Source organism: Eptatretus burgeri, chromosome 3 (genome assembly GCF_056783735.1).
Source record: "Eptatretus burgeri isolate ZD-2024b chromosome 3, Ebu_testis_v1, whole genome shotgun sequence".
In the NCBI taxonomy this organism is placed as follows: Eukaryota; Metazoa; Chordata; class Myxini; order Myxiniformes; family Myxinidae; genus Eptatretus; species Eptatretus burgeri.
The window spans coordinates 94,783,814-94,803,416 of record NC_140963.1 but is presented as its reverse complement, the minus strand read 5'-3'; the positions used below and the strand labels follow the sequence as shown (position 1 = coordinate 94,803,416).

The window sequence follows — 19,603 nt, the reverse complement described above, 5'->3', positions numbered from 1 at the left end:
AAATTCACGATTCTAACTTCAAGGGTTAATGCTGCAGATTGTTTTTTCGTTAAAATACCCCCACATTTAGAGGTTTTTCGGCCATTGATAGGCAACGGAGGGGTCCATAGCAACGGTTCTTTCTCACACATAACTGGGACATACCATGAACCTACCATACCAGTTTCATGTATATCTGACTCATGGTCTCTGAGATATAACGAACTTCGTTTTTTATTGTTTTCGACCAGGGTTTATTCAAAGTGTATCTTCTCCGACAGTTTTCATAGGATCCGGCTGGAAGTTTTTGACAATATGGCTGAATGTACTGCCCACAGTTGCTCGTGGCCCGATTTTTGATTTTCGAAAAAATAATTTTTGTTTGATTTTTCAAAAATTTCAAAGTCCCGTTGCTAGGCAACGGTGGTGTCCATAGCAACGGTTCTCATTTGCACACAACTCGGTCATGGTATGAACCTACCAACCAAGTTTAATCGAAATCGCCATTGTATTAACTGAAATCGCCATTTTAGATCCTGATAATAAGGGTAGAACAAATCTCAAACATTTTTTTTTTCCGACTAGATCGTCTACCCATACCAAGACAGTATACTGTATATATGTACATATACATATATATATAAATAAATATATACATATATACATACATATATACATACATATACATATATACATACATATACATATACATATATACATACATATACATATGTACATACATATACATATATACATACATATACATATACATATATACATACATATACATATGTACATACATATACATATATACATACATATACATACATATACATACATATACATATATATATATATATATATATATACATACATATATACATATACATACATATATACATATACATATATACATATATACATATTGTTGCAGAAATGGCCCTTATTATGCTATTAAATATAGGATAAGCCCAGATCCCCCATTAAATGCATGTTTATCCAGGCTGTTCGGTGACATGGACATTATATGTGTGTCCGGAGCTGTAAGAGGCTGTTTATTGTTCGTGCGGTGGTGGTGTACCGAGAGCTTCTTCTTTCTTCCTTCCCCTCTCCAGACGAGGCCCCGCCCAGTCGGCTGAGAGGGAGTGGCCTAGAGAAGGAAGTGAAACTAAGGGGAGGAGTTTGTCGTCTTCGTAAAAAGGGGCGCGCCTCAAAAAGAAAAGGTGGTAAAAACTGAGAGAACCGAGTCAGCAGTAGGGCTTTGAGGCGAGCAGAAAACGGAAAGCCACTGGTGAGATCGGCAGAGAGAGAAACTGAACCTGGGCGCGCTGGGTCTGCCTTCTGTGGATTGTTGAAGCGAGCCAGGGCCAAAGAAAAGGTAGAGGAAGGACTGCATGAGGTCTGTCTGCCCTCGGCAGGATGAGAGATGACTGGTGGGAGTCGTGATCTGCTGTGTAGGGGGACGGCTGTGTCTGTCTGCGATCTGCTTCATGAAGGAGGCCTGATGAACACGCCAGGCCTGGACTTTATGCTGGACCTTGTGAGAAACCAGCTGAGACCCACCATCAATCTGACGGTCTTGTGCCGTCGACATTGCGCAGGGCCAGAACTCGCTGAGGAGGGCGTGCGCAAGCGGTGCCTTGAGAAGAAAGAGTACCACGCCGCCATCTTGCCACGCAGCATGCTCGTGCTTGGGACTCGAATCCGTGGACATCGGCTTGTTATGAGCCACATTCGTGCTTTTGACACTTTCCTCTCATCCATGAAACATCACCAAGTACTCTGTCTTGTCTGCATGCTGTCCATGTCTTGTCTGCATGTCGTTTAAGGCTTATCTCGTTACTGACGGTCTTATGCCGTCGACATTGCGCAGGGCCAGAACTCACTGAAGAGGGCGTGCGCAAGCGGTGCCTTGAGAAGAAAGCGTACAATGCCGCCATCTTGCCATGCGGCATGCTTGAGCTTGGGGCTCGAATCCATGGACATCGGCTTGTTACGAGCCACATTCGTGCTTTTGACACTTTCCTCTCGTCCATGAAACATCACCAAGTACTCCGTCTTGTCTGCATGCTGTCCATGTCTTGTCTGCATGTCATTTAAGGCTGATCTCGTTTGAGTCCCCTTCGAACCCATAATCCGTAGCACCGTAGTTAAGAACGGGTTATAAATTAATTATAACATTGTCGTGAATGTTTTGCTCGTGTCGTGTTCCACAGAACACGTTGTATGTATGTATATTAATTTTGCATATGTATGTATATTAATTCAGCGGCCAACGGGGCTTGAATCAAGGACCCGAGGATCCCAACCAGCCACCCTCACCATTAAGCCAACACAAGGCTGGGAATATTACTACAAATGACCTACAGATGCAAGCTGTCCGGTGCTCAATGACGATCCTGAAAAGAGCCCTCGGACCAAAACTGAGAACAAGAAATTTCACAACTTGGCCCATGAATTGAGATTCTTCACCAAAATGGGGGTAAATAATTCGAGTCCTGTTGGGAGGACTCCGTTCCACCTTCTGAAACCTACATATGGAGATGACACCCAACACACACACACACACACACACACACACACACACACACACACACACACACACACACACACACACACACACACACACACACACACACACACACACACACACACACACCTTTATCGTTGCAATCTTATTGAAGTGCTTACGAAGAACATTGCATCATTTCCTAATATATTGTACTGGACTCCACATATCCAATTTATGAGGGTAGCAAACATTTTATTATAGAAAATAAAAATGCTCAGGAAACTGGTTCATGAGACTTCATCTATTTTTATGGTATTCCCCTACTGCAACATACACATGTGCTATCGATGTTGCGCCTTGATGTCAGATGCATGGGCATCTTTGGGAGCCATTTCTGGGCATGTGCTCTGATATCTCCATAATTCATATACTGTACGTAACACCACCCAGATGCTCTTTGAGTGGTCCAAAGAGATGAACACAAGATGACAAGTCAGGATTGCATATGGGGTTGGGGGGCATTTAGAACTTCCCGACCCTTCTCTTCGAGAGTTGTTGTGGTCACATTTCCCACCTGAGAGTGAACTGCTAACAGTGCTTTGACCAACAGTGCTTTGACCAATAATTATATTACTTCCTGTATTACTTGTTTTGGTACACAACATAATCGTGCAAAATCTCAGTATAAAACAAATCTTTACGTTCTCCAATGGAAAGTCCATGTTAACTTTGAACAACCCCAAAGTTCGATCCATACATTTTAACTTTGTTCACTTGGAAACTTCTCAACTGTTTGGTAATCTCAGGTCTTTCTTAGAACTTCCTTTTAGTCCCCTACTGGTTTCACCAGGGGTTGGAGGTCGTAGGCGGGGGGAGGGGGACGACGACTATAGGTTTGCTGTCTGTCCCTCTGTCTTTCTGTTTGACCTGTAGTTTTTGTATTTTTTCCCCATACCTTTTAACATAATCAACTGAAACTTGGTACATCGCTTTACTATGACAAGTTACAGAACAAATCCAGTTTCAGGGCGTTTCTTTAATTTTTCAGCTACACCCTTTTTGGACATAGAAAATATCACATCAGTAGGGGACATGTATTGCAAAGCAATTCTCTCGCTCTTGTTTATTTATACTTGGATTTGGCTCAATATTCAAATGTAAAGTAGTAAAATGGACTGTGAGAGTATAATGACTGTCCCATTGCCCATTGCAAGGTCCTTGATATCACAAGTTATGATTGATACTTCCATTTGACCACCCTCTGCATGGCTATAGTCGATGATGGTGCTTACAAGTTAATGGGATAAATCAGAGCTGTGTTCTGCTCGTGCATACACTCTTCCAAGAGTAACTTCTGAGGCTATAATAAAGTGCAAGTGATGTGCTCAAGTCCAAATCATGAGATCTTGTGTTTAAAATTAAAATGAGCAGAGATCATTATCTTTTTCTGAAAAACAGTTTACACGGTCTGGCCACATTGTATTATTAACTGTGACCCTATTCTTTTCTTCGTTATCAGTACAAACTTTTTCTGTTTAAGGGGAGAAAACTGCCAGATATGCAAATTTGGTTGATCATGTGATGCGACGTGATCTGTACATCCTATAAAGGTGTGGGATACAGCCCAACCAAACAGAGACTACATGGCTGAAAGGTGAGTATGCTATTTCTGCACTATTCCATCAGTCAGAGGACAACATGAAAATGTTAAATTAGCTTCACAAGAGTAAGTATGTATTTTAATTTTTATGGAGAGCCTCAAGGCTCATACAAAGCCAAATCCATGGATTATGGAGCAACATCTGACTATGATATGGCAAAACAATCATAAATGGGACAGAGATGACATGATCACATGATGCTGATCGTCATCCATTTAAACTGGTGTGCCTTGCACAGAGATGCTGAACAAAGCACCATTCTTTTCTCTTTTCTTTTCTTTTTTTGGAAGACCATTGCACTGCATTGATTTATAGCGTTATGTTCTAATACTGCTTCGACATCTGGTTCACAATTGCCTTTGGTATAGATTAGTTGCAACTGCCTATTCTGCTCACCCCACTATCAAGTCGACCGTACACTGTTTCATTGTAAATTAGCACAATGCAACTTGTCCTTATTGCTTACACATTGTTGCTTCACACACTAAACCTTTTCAATCGCAATTGCAAGTGTGTCGTCATTTTGTTGGTTCCTGGAGAAGGAACAATGATAGCGCAAACGCGAATTAGCACCACTTTCTCACAGTCGACAAACATGAACTACAGATTGCTATGGATGGAACAACAAACATGCATAATGAACATTCCAAAATAAATACTACGAAGCACTTCGAATGGCTGTTTGAATGAAGAAACAACACAAGAGAAGAAAATGAAAAAAAGGTTTCATGTGTATGTGCAGACGGCAGCTGCATAAACTAATGTTATTTACATAAATTAATGCAATTATTTCACTTCGAAATTGATTCATGTTAATACTTCTTCAGGTATTTCAAACACCATCATCTACATACACACACACACACACACACACACACACACACACACACACACACACACACACACACACATCAGAATACGTTCATAATGTTTTGAGATACTTTTCTGGTAAAGGGTAGAGATTCATGGCATTATCCAAGTCACAGAATATTGCCTTTGGCCCAAGCCTTCCACAATATAAAAAGGAAACTCAAAGCAAATCCACAGCATATTTAAATCATTTACAAGCATCACGTGTGGTGCAGGGAAAATCTTACTTGATCATGTCTGGATAAAACTGCTTATCCCAGTTACTGAAGAGAGATGTTGTCACATAGAGTCGCTTCCCGTCGAGGCTCAGTTGAATCATTTGTGCACTCCCACGTATGCGTTTTCCCTGGGAAAAGAATGAAGGTTTGTTTGTGGGTGTCTTTTTTTTCTACTGCCTCTTCTCCAATATTGCTACTCCGCTCTCTCGGTCATCTGACCCTCTCAAGCAATTCCAGGATGCATGCACTTTTCCAGTGACCCAATCCTGGTTAAAATTCCAAAATCCAGGCGAACTACACACCTGAACTCTTTTATTCCTTGCTCCACCCATCTATTGAACCACCTTCCAGAGGCTGTTCTTTCCCTCTCTTCCCTCCAGGGCTTTATGCACTCATTGCACCACCATCTCATATCATTCCCAATCCTGACGTATAATATTTATTAACCTCATTAAACCACCCTGACCCAAAAGTTTTACTTGCTTGTTACTTGCAAACTCGACGATTTTTTCGAGTATATTGGTCAGTCGATTTTGTTATTCTGTCTGTTTGTTTGTTTATCACCTACAGGTCACAATTCTACACCGATCATCATGAAACTTTACCAAGTTGTAAATGTAGTCTCAACTGAAAAGCCTATTGATTGAGGTCAAAGGTCATCTTGAGGTCAACTTTCTAAAATCATCATTTTTTTTCTTCTGATTTACTTGGAATTTGAACAAGATTTGAATATTGTCACTGAATTGGGAAACCAACTTCTTGAGGTCAAAAGGTTAACTCAAGGTCAAACTTCTAAAATCATCAATTTTCAAATGAAAAGTCATCAATTGACATCCTATTAACTTGAAAGTTGAACAGGATTTCAATAGTCCATCACTAAATTGGGAAAGCAACTATTTTTGAGGTGAAAAAGGTCAACTCAAGGTCAAACTTCTAAAATCATCAATTTTCAACTGAAAAATCATCAATTTACATCCTATTATCTTGGAAGTTGAACAAGATTTCAATAGTCCATCACTGAATTGGGAAAGCAACTATTTTTGAGGTCAAAAGGTCAAAGGTCAATGCAAGGTCAAACTTCTAAAATCATCAAATTTCATCCGAAAAATCAATTTTCATCGAATTAACCTGAACATTAAGCAGCAATTGCATAATGCATCACTGAATTTGGAAAACAACGATGTTAAAGGTCAAAGGTCAACTCAAAGTCAAACTTATAAAATCATCAATTTTCATCCAATTGACCTGAGCTTTGATCAAGTTTGTCAATTTTAATCTGAATGAAATGGACAATTTGATGTAACTATTTGCAACCTTTGGAAAGGGGTGGGGGGTGGATTTTGCAAGTATCATGCTCTGCATGATGTCTTTTTATTGTTTCAATATTCTCTCTCTGTGTCATCTTCCTGTTCATTTAGTCCATCCCTTGCTGTTTGTGCTCAATTGTTGCCCCATTACCCAGACTGTCAATTTAAGCTTGCTTTTCCTCAAGCCATGCTCTTGTGGAGGAAAAAAAATGCAAGGATGACGAAACTCTTGTATAAATAAACTTTACTGGCAAAGAAAAGAAAGGGGTAAAAAAAAGCTAGAAAAAAGAAAGGTCAGGAAAGATAGATTTAGTTACAGTCCTTATGTGTCATTATCATAATGAGTGGATTAACCATTCACGTGCAAGGATGGATTCAGAAAAGAGAAACCTTCACCCCCAAAAATGAGAGATCTCCATATTGGTATATCTCCTATATGACTTGGTGAAACAATATGGGTTACCTTGACAATTCGTGGTTCGGGCTGTTCAGAAAGCTCTTCATCTTCAACCACCACCACTGGTCCATCCTTTTGGATGCTCCCACCAATGAAGACCTAGACCAATGGAAGAACAATTCGCAAAACTATTAGCTGCAAGCTTTTCCAGGCAGCTCAATCGCAGTACATAGCAACATGTTTCATTAGTAAGGTAGAAATGGATGGAACTAATCCATCTGAAGAATGTACATGCATTTCACCAAGAGACATTTAGCGTATTCATGCAGTCAGCTTGTTGAATCAGAAATGCATCTCCACTGCTGATTTAATACCCCTGCTGATGTAGCCAGAATTTATAATTTATCAGGGAAACTGGAACATCAATATTGATTTTTGACTATTGGTCAATCACATCCACAATCAAAGGATAGCAGAGGGGGCAGCCATATTAAGTTTCTTCAGAAAGATTATGCATTCTGCCTCCAAAGCACCAGTATGACAGTTTGTCGTCAAATCCTGTTCAATTGGGAGTAACACTTTTATACGATAGCAAACACACTACCTCAGCTATCCTATAGACTGTGCTATGATGGCTTTTCCCCCAAAATTAAACGAGACAGAGAAGTCAGTGGCCATATAACACAGGATCTTTATCAAAAAATAAAGCTGGCGTCATGAATTTTATATGACTTCATGAAACAGCAACACTGTTAATCAGAATAATCACAATTTAGTATTTTTTTTTTCGATACAAGGATGATGGCGAATGAAGAAACTCAACGACAAAGAGCCCCTGGTTTACAGATGACTCGAGGGTATTCGGGGGAGGAGGTGGTCACACAAAGGAATAACACAAAACCGAGTAACAAATGGCCCAGAGAGAAACAGAAAATTATTAGGACATTATTATTGTCATAATCATTAATCATTGTTAAACATATTGCAAAATGACAAACCAGAAGACTAAACCATACTTTTTTTTTTTACCAACTTATGGGTAATACATTGCTACAATTATACAAGCACATTTTTGTGCAGATTGTGCACACTGCCAATAAGATAACTATCTTTTACAGGTGAGATGGTCGAATGTCATCAGGAAAGTTATCAATTTGTTTCTGGAGGCTCTTCATGATGCTAGCTGCACCGTTAAAACCAATGGTATCACAACAGTCTGCGTTTGCCACACCTGCTATACTTCAAGCTGATAGTCCATATACTTCAACATATTTTCAGCCTCTTTCATTGTGACATTCTTGTCTGAAAGGACAACTACATTTATGACGAGACACCATTAGTTGTCCTTGTCTTTTGTAACCACGTCAAGTTTGGTGACTTTGTTGGTTCTGTCAGTGTGGAGCATCATGTCCCACAAGATCGCCACTTCTTTGTTCTCCAAACCACAAATCGTGATTGATGCTGGTAGCATCTCTCCGGCACAACAATGTTTAATGTTTGCAGATGTTTTCATGTATATACTGGACAACTCTATTGTATTGTTGGTCTGTCCCTCCTTCTGCAAGAAGGGAAGAGTTGTTCTTTTACTTGTTTCTTTTTTTTTCTTCCAACAATTACAATTGCACATAATACCTTCATTTCTGAACCAATCCTCTTCAAATTTAGCATGGAGGTACCTTGACCCCTGTACAACCAATCTTTTATGTTTTTTTTTTTTATTTCGGCCCCCATTCTGATTTTAAAGGATGAAGGGAGAAGTGCTAAAAATAACACATTTTGCCTTGCTATTTATATCACATTTACTTGTATCTTTACATTAGCACAAGTCAAACCCACGCTCTGCGTGAAGTTTCGAAAGTGAGGGTTCGTTAGGACGTCAATATATCCAGTGTTCACAATGTGATTTATCGAATTTCTTTATATACAATGTTTCTTGTTACATTTTTTGTGTCAAATTCACCTTCTGAGGTCATCAGCATGTGCAGAAGAGGGTTTTACACTGCAGACGCTGTTTTCTCGGAGTGGCATTACGCCTCTCAGCGGTGACGTCACACGTCGCCATGCAAACGAATCTAAAAATTAGAAAATCGCCAAAAATTCCCAAACCTCTCCGTGTGGCGCGATCTCACATACCCCATGCTGTTCATTAGACCACAGACCACCCGCATGCCGAAAGTGGCGACAATCCGTCCGGCAGTTTCGGAGGAGAAACGTCAAATTACGTGCAGATGTTAACAGAAATAATATATAGGATTTTCATGAAAAGAGAACTTGCATTTTTTTTTTGTATTGTAGTGTATTGCCTTCAATGCCCTCAGTCATAGTTCAATGGCCTCAATGCCCTCAGTGTACACCGATAACTACAGCTTGCGATACACTGAGGACATTGGACTATGATGAGCAAAATGTACCGACCAATTAGTTACATGCATTCAACAGCCAATCAGCACCCCCACAATAATCAGCCAATAGGGTGTGAGGAGTTGTTATAAAAGCTGTATTCATTCGTTCCAGTCACATCTTCCTGTCGATGGGTGGAGCACGCTGCCCAAAACGTTGAGGCCTACTTTCTTTCTTTTTGCTTTGGAGTTATTTTCTTTTTAAAGTATAAAAAAATGTAAAATAGCTCATTTAAGAGCTCATACATAGTGAAAATCCAAAACCTTTTAACTTATTACTAACATACATCATTTATCATATCAGGCAGTTAGGCTTTAATGTTTGTTTGTTTTTTCATGTGATTACTCAGATGATCAAACCTCAATGAAGGAATACCAAATCCTTGTAGTCAAAAGCAAGTTCAAATCAGGGTCTTTAAATCGTTTTAGTTCCAGAACGTGACAAAATTATAACTATTCTTATGTAAATATGATAAGAATTCCTATAATTCACAAGTTTGTGAGCCCACATCATCAAGCTTCAAATGGACTGTCCAAAAGCTTCGTGAGTTTCATCAAGTCTGGTCTAAATAAGATACATGGTGGAAGCCTTCAGACCAGACTATCACATTTGCTTTTCACTCACCGCACCACTCCCCACACGACAACGGGGGTGACACCAGCTCAGCTGCTGATGAAACGACATTTGCGTACACAACTGGATTGTCGAAGACCAGATGTGGCGTCGGTCGTGTATCAAAATCAGTGGAAACAGAGACTTCATCATGACAAACATGCAGTACAGCGCTCAATAAACATCAGGGACCCGGTGTTTGTGAAAAACTTTGGTCGCGGAAAGGCTTGGCTACCAGGGAGGGTTCACAAAAATGAGGGACCGTTGTCCTGCAAGATCAAACTCAAGGACAATCGAGTCGTCTGGAGACACCTTGATCATGTCCGGTATCGGTCTTGTGATCCTGTCATCTTCAAAAATGATGTCTCGCCACTTCCAGAACCTGTGAAGAGTGATGTTGGTGCTGCAGATGGTACTGCACCACTCTCTGAGGCTGACCCCAGTAATGCTGTTGCAGCACCACCAGCTTCTGTCGGCTTTGCACCCAGACGATCATCCAGAGTTCCAAAGGCGCCTATCCACCTCGATTTGTAGCTGTTACTCATATATTGCAGATTTTTGTGTTATTTACGAGTATCTTCATTACTTTTGTGTTCATCTTTGATGCATTTTCACACTTAATGGGAGGGGGGAGATGTCATGTATTCATGTATGAGATCAACCGGACGTGCAGTCATCGCGAGGCGAGAACATGGCGGCACGAGGAGGCTGGGCTCATGAATGGTTCTAAGGTTTCTGTGTGTGGAGCACGATAAAAGATTGATGGTGCATTCAAACTGCTTTCCCTAATTGATATATTACAGGTTTCAATATTTTTCAAATTATTGAATGAAAATTGGTTCCAATTTGTCTGTACCTCACAAAAAATATCTTTAAACCAGACTATTTCAGTCCCAATTAGGACAAAGACCTCCCTCAACTCATGTTGATGGCCAATTGGTGTACTTGCCATGTTTGTCAAGTGTGGGTTGACCAGAGCTTTACAACTCGACCAATCACCTCATTCTTGCCTTGAGCATTTTGTCAAAACAGAAGGAGAACAACATTTGAAGACCTTCAGTCATGTAGTTACTTTTCCTTATTTGGTAAAGGTGGCGAGTGCATAATGCTGGTTTTAGTGTGTTCTGATGTACAAGACCATTGTACTCGAGCAAAAACATAGCATGAATCATCCAGAAGAAATACGATAGCTTATGGAGAAACAAAAAATAAATTTACAAAAACAGAGAATTACTACATTATGATCATTATGAAGTTATCTGCTTTACTTTAGTAAATGAATAAAATACAATGGAAGTGAATTTCAAATTTCTCTGGAGGTAGTCACAGCTTATCCTTGATTAGCTCAAGTGCATTGGTGATATCACCTGTCCCACGAGCTTAGGGTTGGAGGTATCACTGATGTCGTATTGACGAATATCACCATGAAGCCAGTTACTGAAGTACAGGAAGCGATCATCCAGAGAGAGCAAAATGTCCGTAATGAGACCTGCACGAAAAACAGCAGCATGTTTTCAAAATGTAATAGTGCATACTCGGACTTCACATACACACGACAGGAGCAAAATTATCAGCTATTTGCAGAAAGGTTTAGGTTGTTGTTGTTGATTAGCCCTGATTAGTTCTGATTGAACAGATCAGCAGCATGGAGATAGCCGATCGATCTCCTGGGAGTGACCCAGAGATGCCTCACATCTCCAATGTTGTGCTCTTGCCTTTGTGGAGCCAGGACCATGCAATATTCCATAGTGTGTTTTATTGTATGTGGGGTGGCCCAGAAGAGGTTACAGGTGTTGTCAGTGATGTCGTCAAGTGTATGTTTGTACTGTAAAAGCTGTGGGTGGTTTCCACGGTGGAGGCATGAAAGGTAAACATGATGAGACGCAGGGAGTAATTCCACTGTGTCGACGATGGGTGGGGGTTAGTGCCCAGGATACTGTTTTGGCCTCGACTGTTCATGACATTTATGGTGATGTGGGTATGGATGTGTTTTTGTTCTTCATCTTCTTCTTGTGGACTTTATTGTTTCACAGCCTACAGTTTTCATCGAAACTTCCTGAAACTTGGCATATATATATGTAAAAATCCCCCCGCGCAGACAGTAACCATCTCCGATTTTGAAAATTCCTCCTAGAAAAAAGTTATGACGTCAAAATATCTCCGCTAATGGAAATCGCCTAAAAAATTGTCTCCGAAACAGGGCAAGCTTTCTGAATTCTGTTTGTGGGAATCGAACAGGGCATTCGCAGATATGAATTACCGCACATGTGAGACATCACTATGACGTCATATCAAATTTTATGACGTCATTCCTATTTTTTGTTTCACAACCCAGAGTTTTCATCGGATCTTTGTGAAACTTGCCATCTATATGCAGACAGCCCACGCACAGGCAGTAACCATCTCCAATTTTGGAAATTCTTCCGAGAAAAAAAGTTGACGTCATAATATCGCCGCTAATGGAAATCGCCTATACCATTATCTCCGAAACTAGGCAAGCTGTTTGAATTTTGTTTGCGGGAATCAAGCCGGGCATTAGCACAGATAATTTATCGCAAACCTGATACATCACAATGACGTCATATTCGTTTTTATGACGTTATCATTAAGAGGATGAGGATCGTAGCTCATTTGAGCTTGTTTGTAGATGTCGTTCATTGGTGGGAGGATGTTTTGAAGGATGTCATCGCCGTGTCATTGTGATGTAGTCTTAATGTGTCGAGGAGTTTATGGGAAGTTGGACATGTCGTCGCATGGGTGATTTGGGTTGGCATATGAACTGCGCATCTCCCATGTTCAAGTGGTCTTTGATTTTTAACATTGTTGCCTCTGTGTGTCGATGCTCAATAGGTGTTGTTAATTTGCAACCTGTGATGATGCAAAGTACTGTTTTGAATGGTCTGCAAGGTATTGCGATATGTGTTTGATACGCTTTAGGCCCACGATAAGTTGGCAAGGTCAATGACTGATCTAATGTACTGTTTCTATATTCGTGATAATGATGGTGTTGTCATGTTAGTAGCTGAGTTTGTGTCTGGTAATACTTCTTTCCTTTTTTGGGGATCCTATGTGACTCATGTTTGACAACAATCTGAGGATTTACATTTTTTTTGTTGTTTATGAGGATTAAGCTTGCTCTTACCTCTGCAACCAAAGGTGGATGGAGGTTATGGTTAATTCACTCCTGTTTGTCTGTCTATGAACAGGATATCTCAAAAAGTTATTGACGGATTCAGACGAAACTTGGTGCACAGGCAGGGTGTGTGCCAAGGATGAACTGATTCGATTTTGGTGAAGATCTGGATACGACACCTTTCAGTGATTCTTCAACATTGAGAGATAGGGCCAAAAACGATATATCGCATGATATTTCAAAAAATTATGGACGGGTTATGACAAAACGTAATGGATGAGTTGGGTAGTTAATAAGAACAAGCTGATTCGATTTTGGTTAAGGTCCCGATGCAGATCCGGATCGCAACATATGCTTTTTATTTTTTTGTATACCTTGTCAAGGCTCGTATGAGAGCTAACACACAACGCACAGCAAGGGGGGCATGAGACAAGAGGGGCGTGGGAAAAACAAAACAGTGAGGAACAGAGACATTAGGAGATCTGTGCAAGGGAGAGGGATGGGGTGGGGAACATGGGGAATAGAAGATGGATACTACAGCGAATTTCAGGAAGGAAAGCAGGGAATTTGAAGGAGGTGGGTTTGGGGTGGATTAACGGGGGTAGAAAAGATCGAGGTTTTGAATGGGAGATGATAAGTGGTGGTGATGAACAGCTGTTTTGAAGGCCTGGAGGGAAGAATGGGATTGAATAGAGTGAGGGAGTTTATTCCAAAGGCGGGGAAAAAGAGGAATGAAAGAGTGAAGGTGAGCAGTGATTCGTGATTTTAGTAGTTTTACCAAAAGGGGGTTGTTGGCGGACCTTGAGCACCCTGCGGAAATATGGTGGGGACAAATCACAGACAGAGCAGGGGGAGGGGGGCGAGACTGGAGAGGAAATGGTAGAAGACAGAAAGACTACCGACCTTCCTGCAGTGAGAGAGTGAGAGGCCCAAAGACTCAGCCTCATCGCGGGAGATGCCAATGATCCGAAATGCCTTGGTTTCCACAGCGTGAAGCCGAGAAAGGTGAGAGGCAGGAGCACCAGCCCAGAGGGGAGAGCAGTACTCCATCAGGATGTGGACGAAAGCATTGTATGTGGTCAGGAGCTCAGGTGGGCCAAGGACTGACTTTGCAAGATGGAGGATTCCCAGTTGGTGACTGGCTTTGGAGGCCAGGTTGAAAATGTGGTTTTCCCAGGAAAGATAATGGCAGATAGTGAGACCAACAAGCTTCAATGAAAGGACTTCTTCCAGTGGATTGTTGAGAAAGTTTATGGGGGTGGGGGGGGTTCCAAATGGTCCTTTCGCAAAGACATAGTGAGAGTGTGAGATTTGTCAGGATTGAAAGACATGTTCCACGTGTTGGACCAGTTTGTGATTTTCCCCAGATCTGCAGAGAGCGAAGAAGCTACTGCTTGCCGGTCTGAGGGATGACAGATGGTACGGCAGAGGATGGAGTCATCAGCAAAGAGATAAAGAGGATTTTCCAGAGTCGGAGAGATCATTGATGAAAACCAGAAAAAGAACAGGGCCCAGAATGCTACCTTGAGGAACTCCAGCCTGGACAGGAAAAGGGGATGAAAGAACTCCATTTAGGGCCACACGTTGACTGCGACAGGAGAGGAAGTCAGTGAGCCACGAGTGGAGACGGCATTGGATACCATAGGAAGAGAGTTTGGTGAGCAGGGCAGGGTGCCAGACCGTGTCAAACGCACACGATATGTCAAGGGAAATGGCTCAGATTTCATATCCGGCATTGAGGACCTCTATCCATTGTTGGGAGAGCAGAAGCAGCATATCCAGGGTAGAGTGACCTGGTCTGAAACCAAATTGATGATCGGAAATCAAGCCATTGTTGAAGAGGAAGGATTTGATGTCTGAAGCGATGATGGATTCCATAACCTTGCTGATGATTGGGAGAAGGCTGATTGGTCTGTAGTTACAGGGATCTGTTTTTACACCTTTTTGTGCAGGGCAGTAATGTTTGCTGATTTCCAAGCAGATGGCAGATGACGACGAGCAAATGAGAGGGTGAATAGAACAGAGAGAGGGTGAGCAAGAGCAGAGGAGCAGGTTTTTAAGACACGTGGGCTGATGCTGTCTGGACTGGTTGCAGAATCTGAATCAAGGTTTGACAGCAAGCTCTCCACTTTGTCAGAAGAAAATGACACAGAGTCCAGGGACAGTTGGGTGCAACTGGGCAAGGTGGGTACAGAAAGTGATGGATTTCGGACACAAGACATCGATGCAAACACCGAGTTTAGACATTCAGCCTTATCACGTGTGGTGTCAGCAATGCGGCCATTTGAGGTAAGGGAGGGGATGGAGGGGGAACATACACCAGAAACAGATTTGATTAGACGCCACCAAGATTTTGAGGAGGGAGAGAGGTTTGAGAGTTCAGACTTGGGATTAGAAAGATGTTGTTTTCTGGCTCTCCTGAGGGGAGATACACACTTGTTCCGAGCTTTCTGGAAGGAACTGAGATTACCCTCCATTGGGTTGACTTTCCATGAGGCAAAGGCAAGTTGTTTCAGGACAACTGCCTCCCCACAAGCTTCAGTGAACCATGGGTGGGAGGAAGGTCAACTGAAGACGAGAGGGGATAAATCTGTGCAAAAGAGAGAGAGCAAGTTTCTTTGAAAGAATTCCCAGGATGAATTGATGTTTGAGAAAGTAGTGATGGGAGACCAGTCTGGAAGTTTGATGGCTGCTTGGAGACCCTGCCAGTCGGCCTGAGTGAAATGCCAGACTCGACGGCGCTGCGGTGGATCTCTCCTAACAGTTAGAGAGATGTCCACTTTGACGAGCACGTGGACAGAAGAACCGATTGGAGCAAAGGAAGAACAGCAGATATTTTCAGGGAAATTTTTCAAAATCTGATTCAGAAGAAATCGAGTACCATTGGTTGAGATCCAGTTCGGGAAGTTGTCCGATTGAGTCAGTCCCAATGAGTCACAGAAGTCTGGTAGTTGGGTAGAGATTGCGTTCCAGTTTTGAGCGATGGCCGTTTCTTCCACTTAATCGTGGGTATGGCATCCCCTCTCAATCATGGCAGACATCAACAAGATCTCGCTATATCTGTTGTTTCATAACATTGCTCTATAACATGTTCCGAGCACAAAAGCGAACATTTTGTAGGCCCTAACCACACGCGGGTATTTCGGACAAGCCGCATCCAATTTCTGGCAGATGAGGGTGTTTCGGCCATTGGTGCAGCATGAAACCATCTCGGTTTGTATTACTAACCAAGCACCAAGGACGCATCAACTCGGCATATTTGTGAAAAATCGAAAATGATTCACCATTTGAGTTGAATAATACCGCGATGTAACTCGTATACAGCACGGATATGATGGTCCACTTCCGTGTGTGACGTCATGACTAATCTGAAGAAGAAGAAGAAAGAGAAGAAGAAGAAGAAGAAGAAGAAGAAGAAGAAGAAGAAGAAGAAGAAGAAGAAGAAGTCGAAGAAGTCGAAGAAGAAGAAGAAGAAGAAGAAGAAGAAGAAGAAGAAGAAGAAGAAGAAGAAGAAGAAGAAGAAGAAGAAGAAGAAGAAGAAGAAGAAGAAGAAGAAGAAGAAGAAGAAGAAGAAGAAGAAGAAGAAGAAGAAGAAGAAGAAGAAGATTTCGACCTTTAATTGCAAATTTACCTACTTTACAATTGGGAAATCAGAAAAAGACACATCATCTCTACTTTGTGGGGTATCAAGGGATAGATTAGCGGCGAGGTGGTCTGAGTGTTTGGGGTCCCTTTTAAATATTTTGTTGCCATTTCTCTAATACGTCGTTTTTGTTGGGCTTTTATACGAGTAATTAATATTACACAGGTTTGAAGTGATTTTTATGAAGGTTTAAAGTTGTACAATTTTAACAATTCCACACCATAAAATATTTGAACAAAATGGCTGACTGCTGGCTTGTAATACCATGAAATGCATAATTTGTGACGTTTATCACAAAGTACACTGGATGCCTTGCTGACGTAGAACATATAACAATAATATTTAACCATTGTGAACAAACGATGACACAGGCATGAAGTACCTGGCATTTCAGGGAGCATCCAGTTTGAGACCTTTTTGTTTGGAACACAGATCACCTTTTCTACCGCCCAGTCTCCTTTCTGCGAAAGGGGGGAAAAAAAGACGAATAAATCAGTGTGAAAGTGAAACATTCTTTGGTGTGAATACAATGAAAACAAACTGCAATACAGGGTGTCAAGTGATCAGGGTCGAGAAGGCTTACGGGGCCTTTGTGAGGCTAGGCCACAGATTCCAAGAAGGGCCGACTGAAGTCACACCCCAGATGTGAGCAACACCTCCACGTGCATCAAGGCAAATGAGAGTGGCTCTTACAACCAAGCAATTTGGTGGCGAAACCATTGCATGGAGGTCAGATCAAGTGACAATGGCTGGTGATAATATCAAATGTCTTCATTAAAATAACAAAGATCACTATGTTATTTCAGAAACAAAATGACATTACAACATAATCTTACCCAATCCCTTTTCGAAACAGAATTCACAAGCCTCGGTTGTGGTTGTGTAATGAATGGTTCGACTTGGAGCGTCCACGCTGAGTCTGGGAGGTCGGCGGTCAAACCCCAGCCGAGTCATACTAAAGACTTTAAAAATGGTACGTGTTGCTTCCTTGCTTGACACCAAGCATTTAAAAGGATAGAGTACAGACAAACAACCATATATTGGCAATACTAGGGCAGGCTTTGATGGACACAATGGGCTCCTCCAGTATTGAAGTTCCTTGTTGAATAACTTGTATCCTTACTATAATTCACAAAACGGTGTTTGTTTGTGTGTAGGTTTGTTTGCTGCACTACTCCTCCTTAAGTTCTGGGCCAATTACATCCAAACTTGCTACAGAGACTTGCCAATTAATGTATAGGGGTGTTTATATCTTCGCCCGTGGTCTTGGGTGGGGGTGAGGGCAAGGGGGACGCAAATTATCTATATAAATGTGTTTGGTGTAGCACCACCTGCAGGTATGGGGGGGGGAGTATTACAAGTCTCCACCATTTCCTGTACAGTATTCCTGTCCCCACATTTTCCAGTGCAGTGAGGTGTTTTGAATAACAATTTTGAATTACACAGCGGGGGGTGTTTTGCATTCCGCGGCGAGGTTTTCAAATACATGGTGGCGATGTTATGTTTAGAATTTACACGTTTGAAAAAATGGCAGTGACGTTATCGGGAAAGGGACGATGGTTGGTTTTGTCTGTGTGGGCGGTGCTTGGAGAAAGATGGCGTTTGAGGTAAAACGGCGTGGCTGTGATGACTTACAAATGGCCGTGATTAAACCATCACCGTTTACAAGGAGAATCATTACTGTATGCAACAGATGCCTTTTGATTTACACAGCGGGTGGTGGTGGTTTGAATTTCCATGTTTGCAGCATCCGCTCTAATTCTGGCCTCCTCCCGTGGTGAACAAGAGGATGTAATTAATTAATCTATATTCTTTATTTGTTATTTTTTTTTCTCCATTTGCAAATCGTTCGTTGGCATCGTCAGTGAACGAGTGAATCTATTTTGCTTATTTGATTTTTTTGTTGTTGTTGTTGTTGCAAATCACTCATTAGTATCAACGGTGAACAAGAGGAGGTAAATGATTAATCTATATACTTTAGTTGTTCTTTTTTCTCTATTTGCAGATTGTTCAAGAAGAGGTAATTCATCTATACTGGAAGCACCCACTCCCTACGGGAGCTGTCAAGGGGGTCATGTTATTATATTTATGCCTATTTTACTCCAAGGCATCCCAGGATTGCACACCCAAAAATGGTTGCGATCGTTTCAGCCGTTTTTGCGGTACCTGGGAACAGACGGACAGACGGACAGACGGTGAATTATAGTAAGATACATTTGGCCGCCTCCCCTTTATTTGCAGATCGTTCACAATGCCATGATGAGCTCACAAATGAGATATTTCAGTAAATAGGAGTGACACTAAAAGACACAAAGAAGTGATGCTCAATGAGACTCAAGCACAGGGCAGAAAGACTCGTTAACCAAACACAACAGACTCATGATGCAAGGCTAAATGAAAATGACAAACACAGAGCAGAAAGACTCGCTGACCAAAGACAACTGACTCATGATGCGAGGTTGCGTGAGACAGATGAGCAGAGGGCAGGTAGAATTGCACAGCGGTGTAAGTAAGCTAAGAGACAAGCCGGTAGGCGACATGGGTGGTCGCTATATAATTGCATACTCGTCGTACAGTTTTTGACGGATCGGGCTGAAATTTTTTGACAGAGGTTGATTATAGTGCGCATAAAAGTGCGGAAGCCGATTTTTGATTTTCGAAAAAAAAAAGATATAAAAATATTTTTCGGATTTTTTTCAAAATTTTCAAAGTCCCGTTTCTAGGCCACGGTGGCGTCCAGAGCAACGGTGCTCAAAAGCATACAACATCCTGATATGAACCTACCAGTCAAGTTTCATCAAAATCGGTTGACTCCTCTGGCCTCCAGAGCTGTCCATTACATAAATACAGACAGACGGAAAACCTGAGAAT

General features: G+C 41.6%; 2 protein-coding genes across 7 annotated transcripts in view; one reads left to right on the top strand and one right to left on the bottom strand.

Moving 5' to 3' along the window:
• The window catches only part of SELENBP1 (selenium binding protein 1), a 155,819-nt gene that overhangs the window by 9,667 nt on the left and 126,549 nt on the right, over positions 1–19,603 (bottom strand). For all 6 annotated transcript variants that reach the window (XM_085874607.1, XM_085874601.1, XM_085874602.1 and 3 more), the window contains 4 exons: positions 17,115–17,193; positions 11,324–11,445; positions 7,011–7,103; positions 5,250–5,368 (listed from right to left, as the gene is read on the bottom strand). In XM_085874607.1, coding sequence (XP_085730733.1) covers positions 5,250–5,368; positions 7,011–7,103; positions 11,324–11,445; positions 17,115–17,193 — 413 coding nt within the window. The remainder of the gene's footprint in view (positions 1–5,249; positions 5,369–7,010; positions 7,104–11,323; positions 11,446–17,114; positions 17,194–19,603) is intronic.
• On the top strand, positions 9,813–10,490 carry LOC147030481 (uncharacterized). The gene has a single exon (XM_085872041.1). The coding sequence runs from the start codon at positions 9,813–9,815 to the stop codon at positions 10,488–10,490; it is 678 nt and encodes a 225-aa protein (XP_085728167.1).

Bases quoted from the DNA above. Each gene is read 5' to 3' on its own strand.
- LOC147030481 (XM_085872041.1), top strand. From the start codon at position 9,813: ATGATAAGAATTCCTATAATTCACAAGTTTGTGAGCCCACATCATCAA.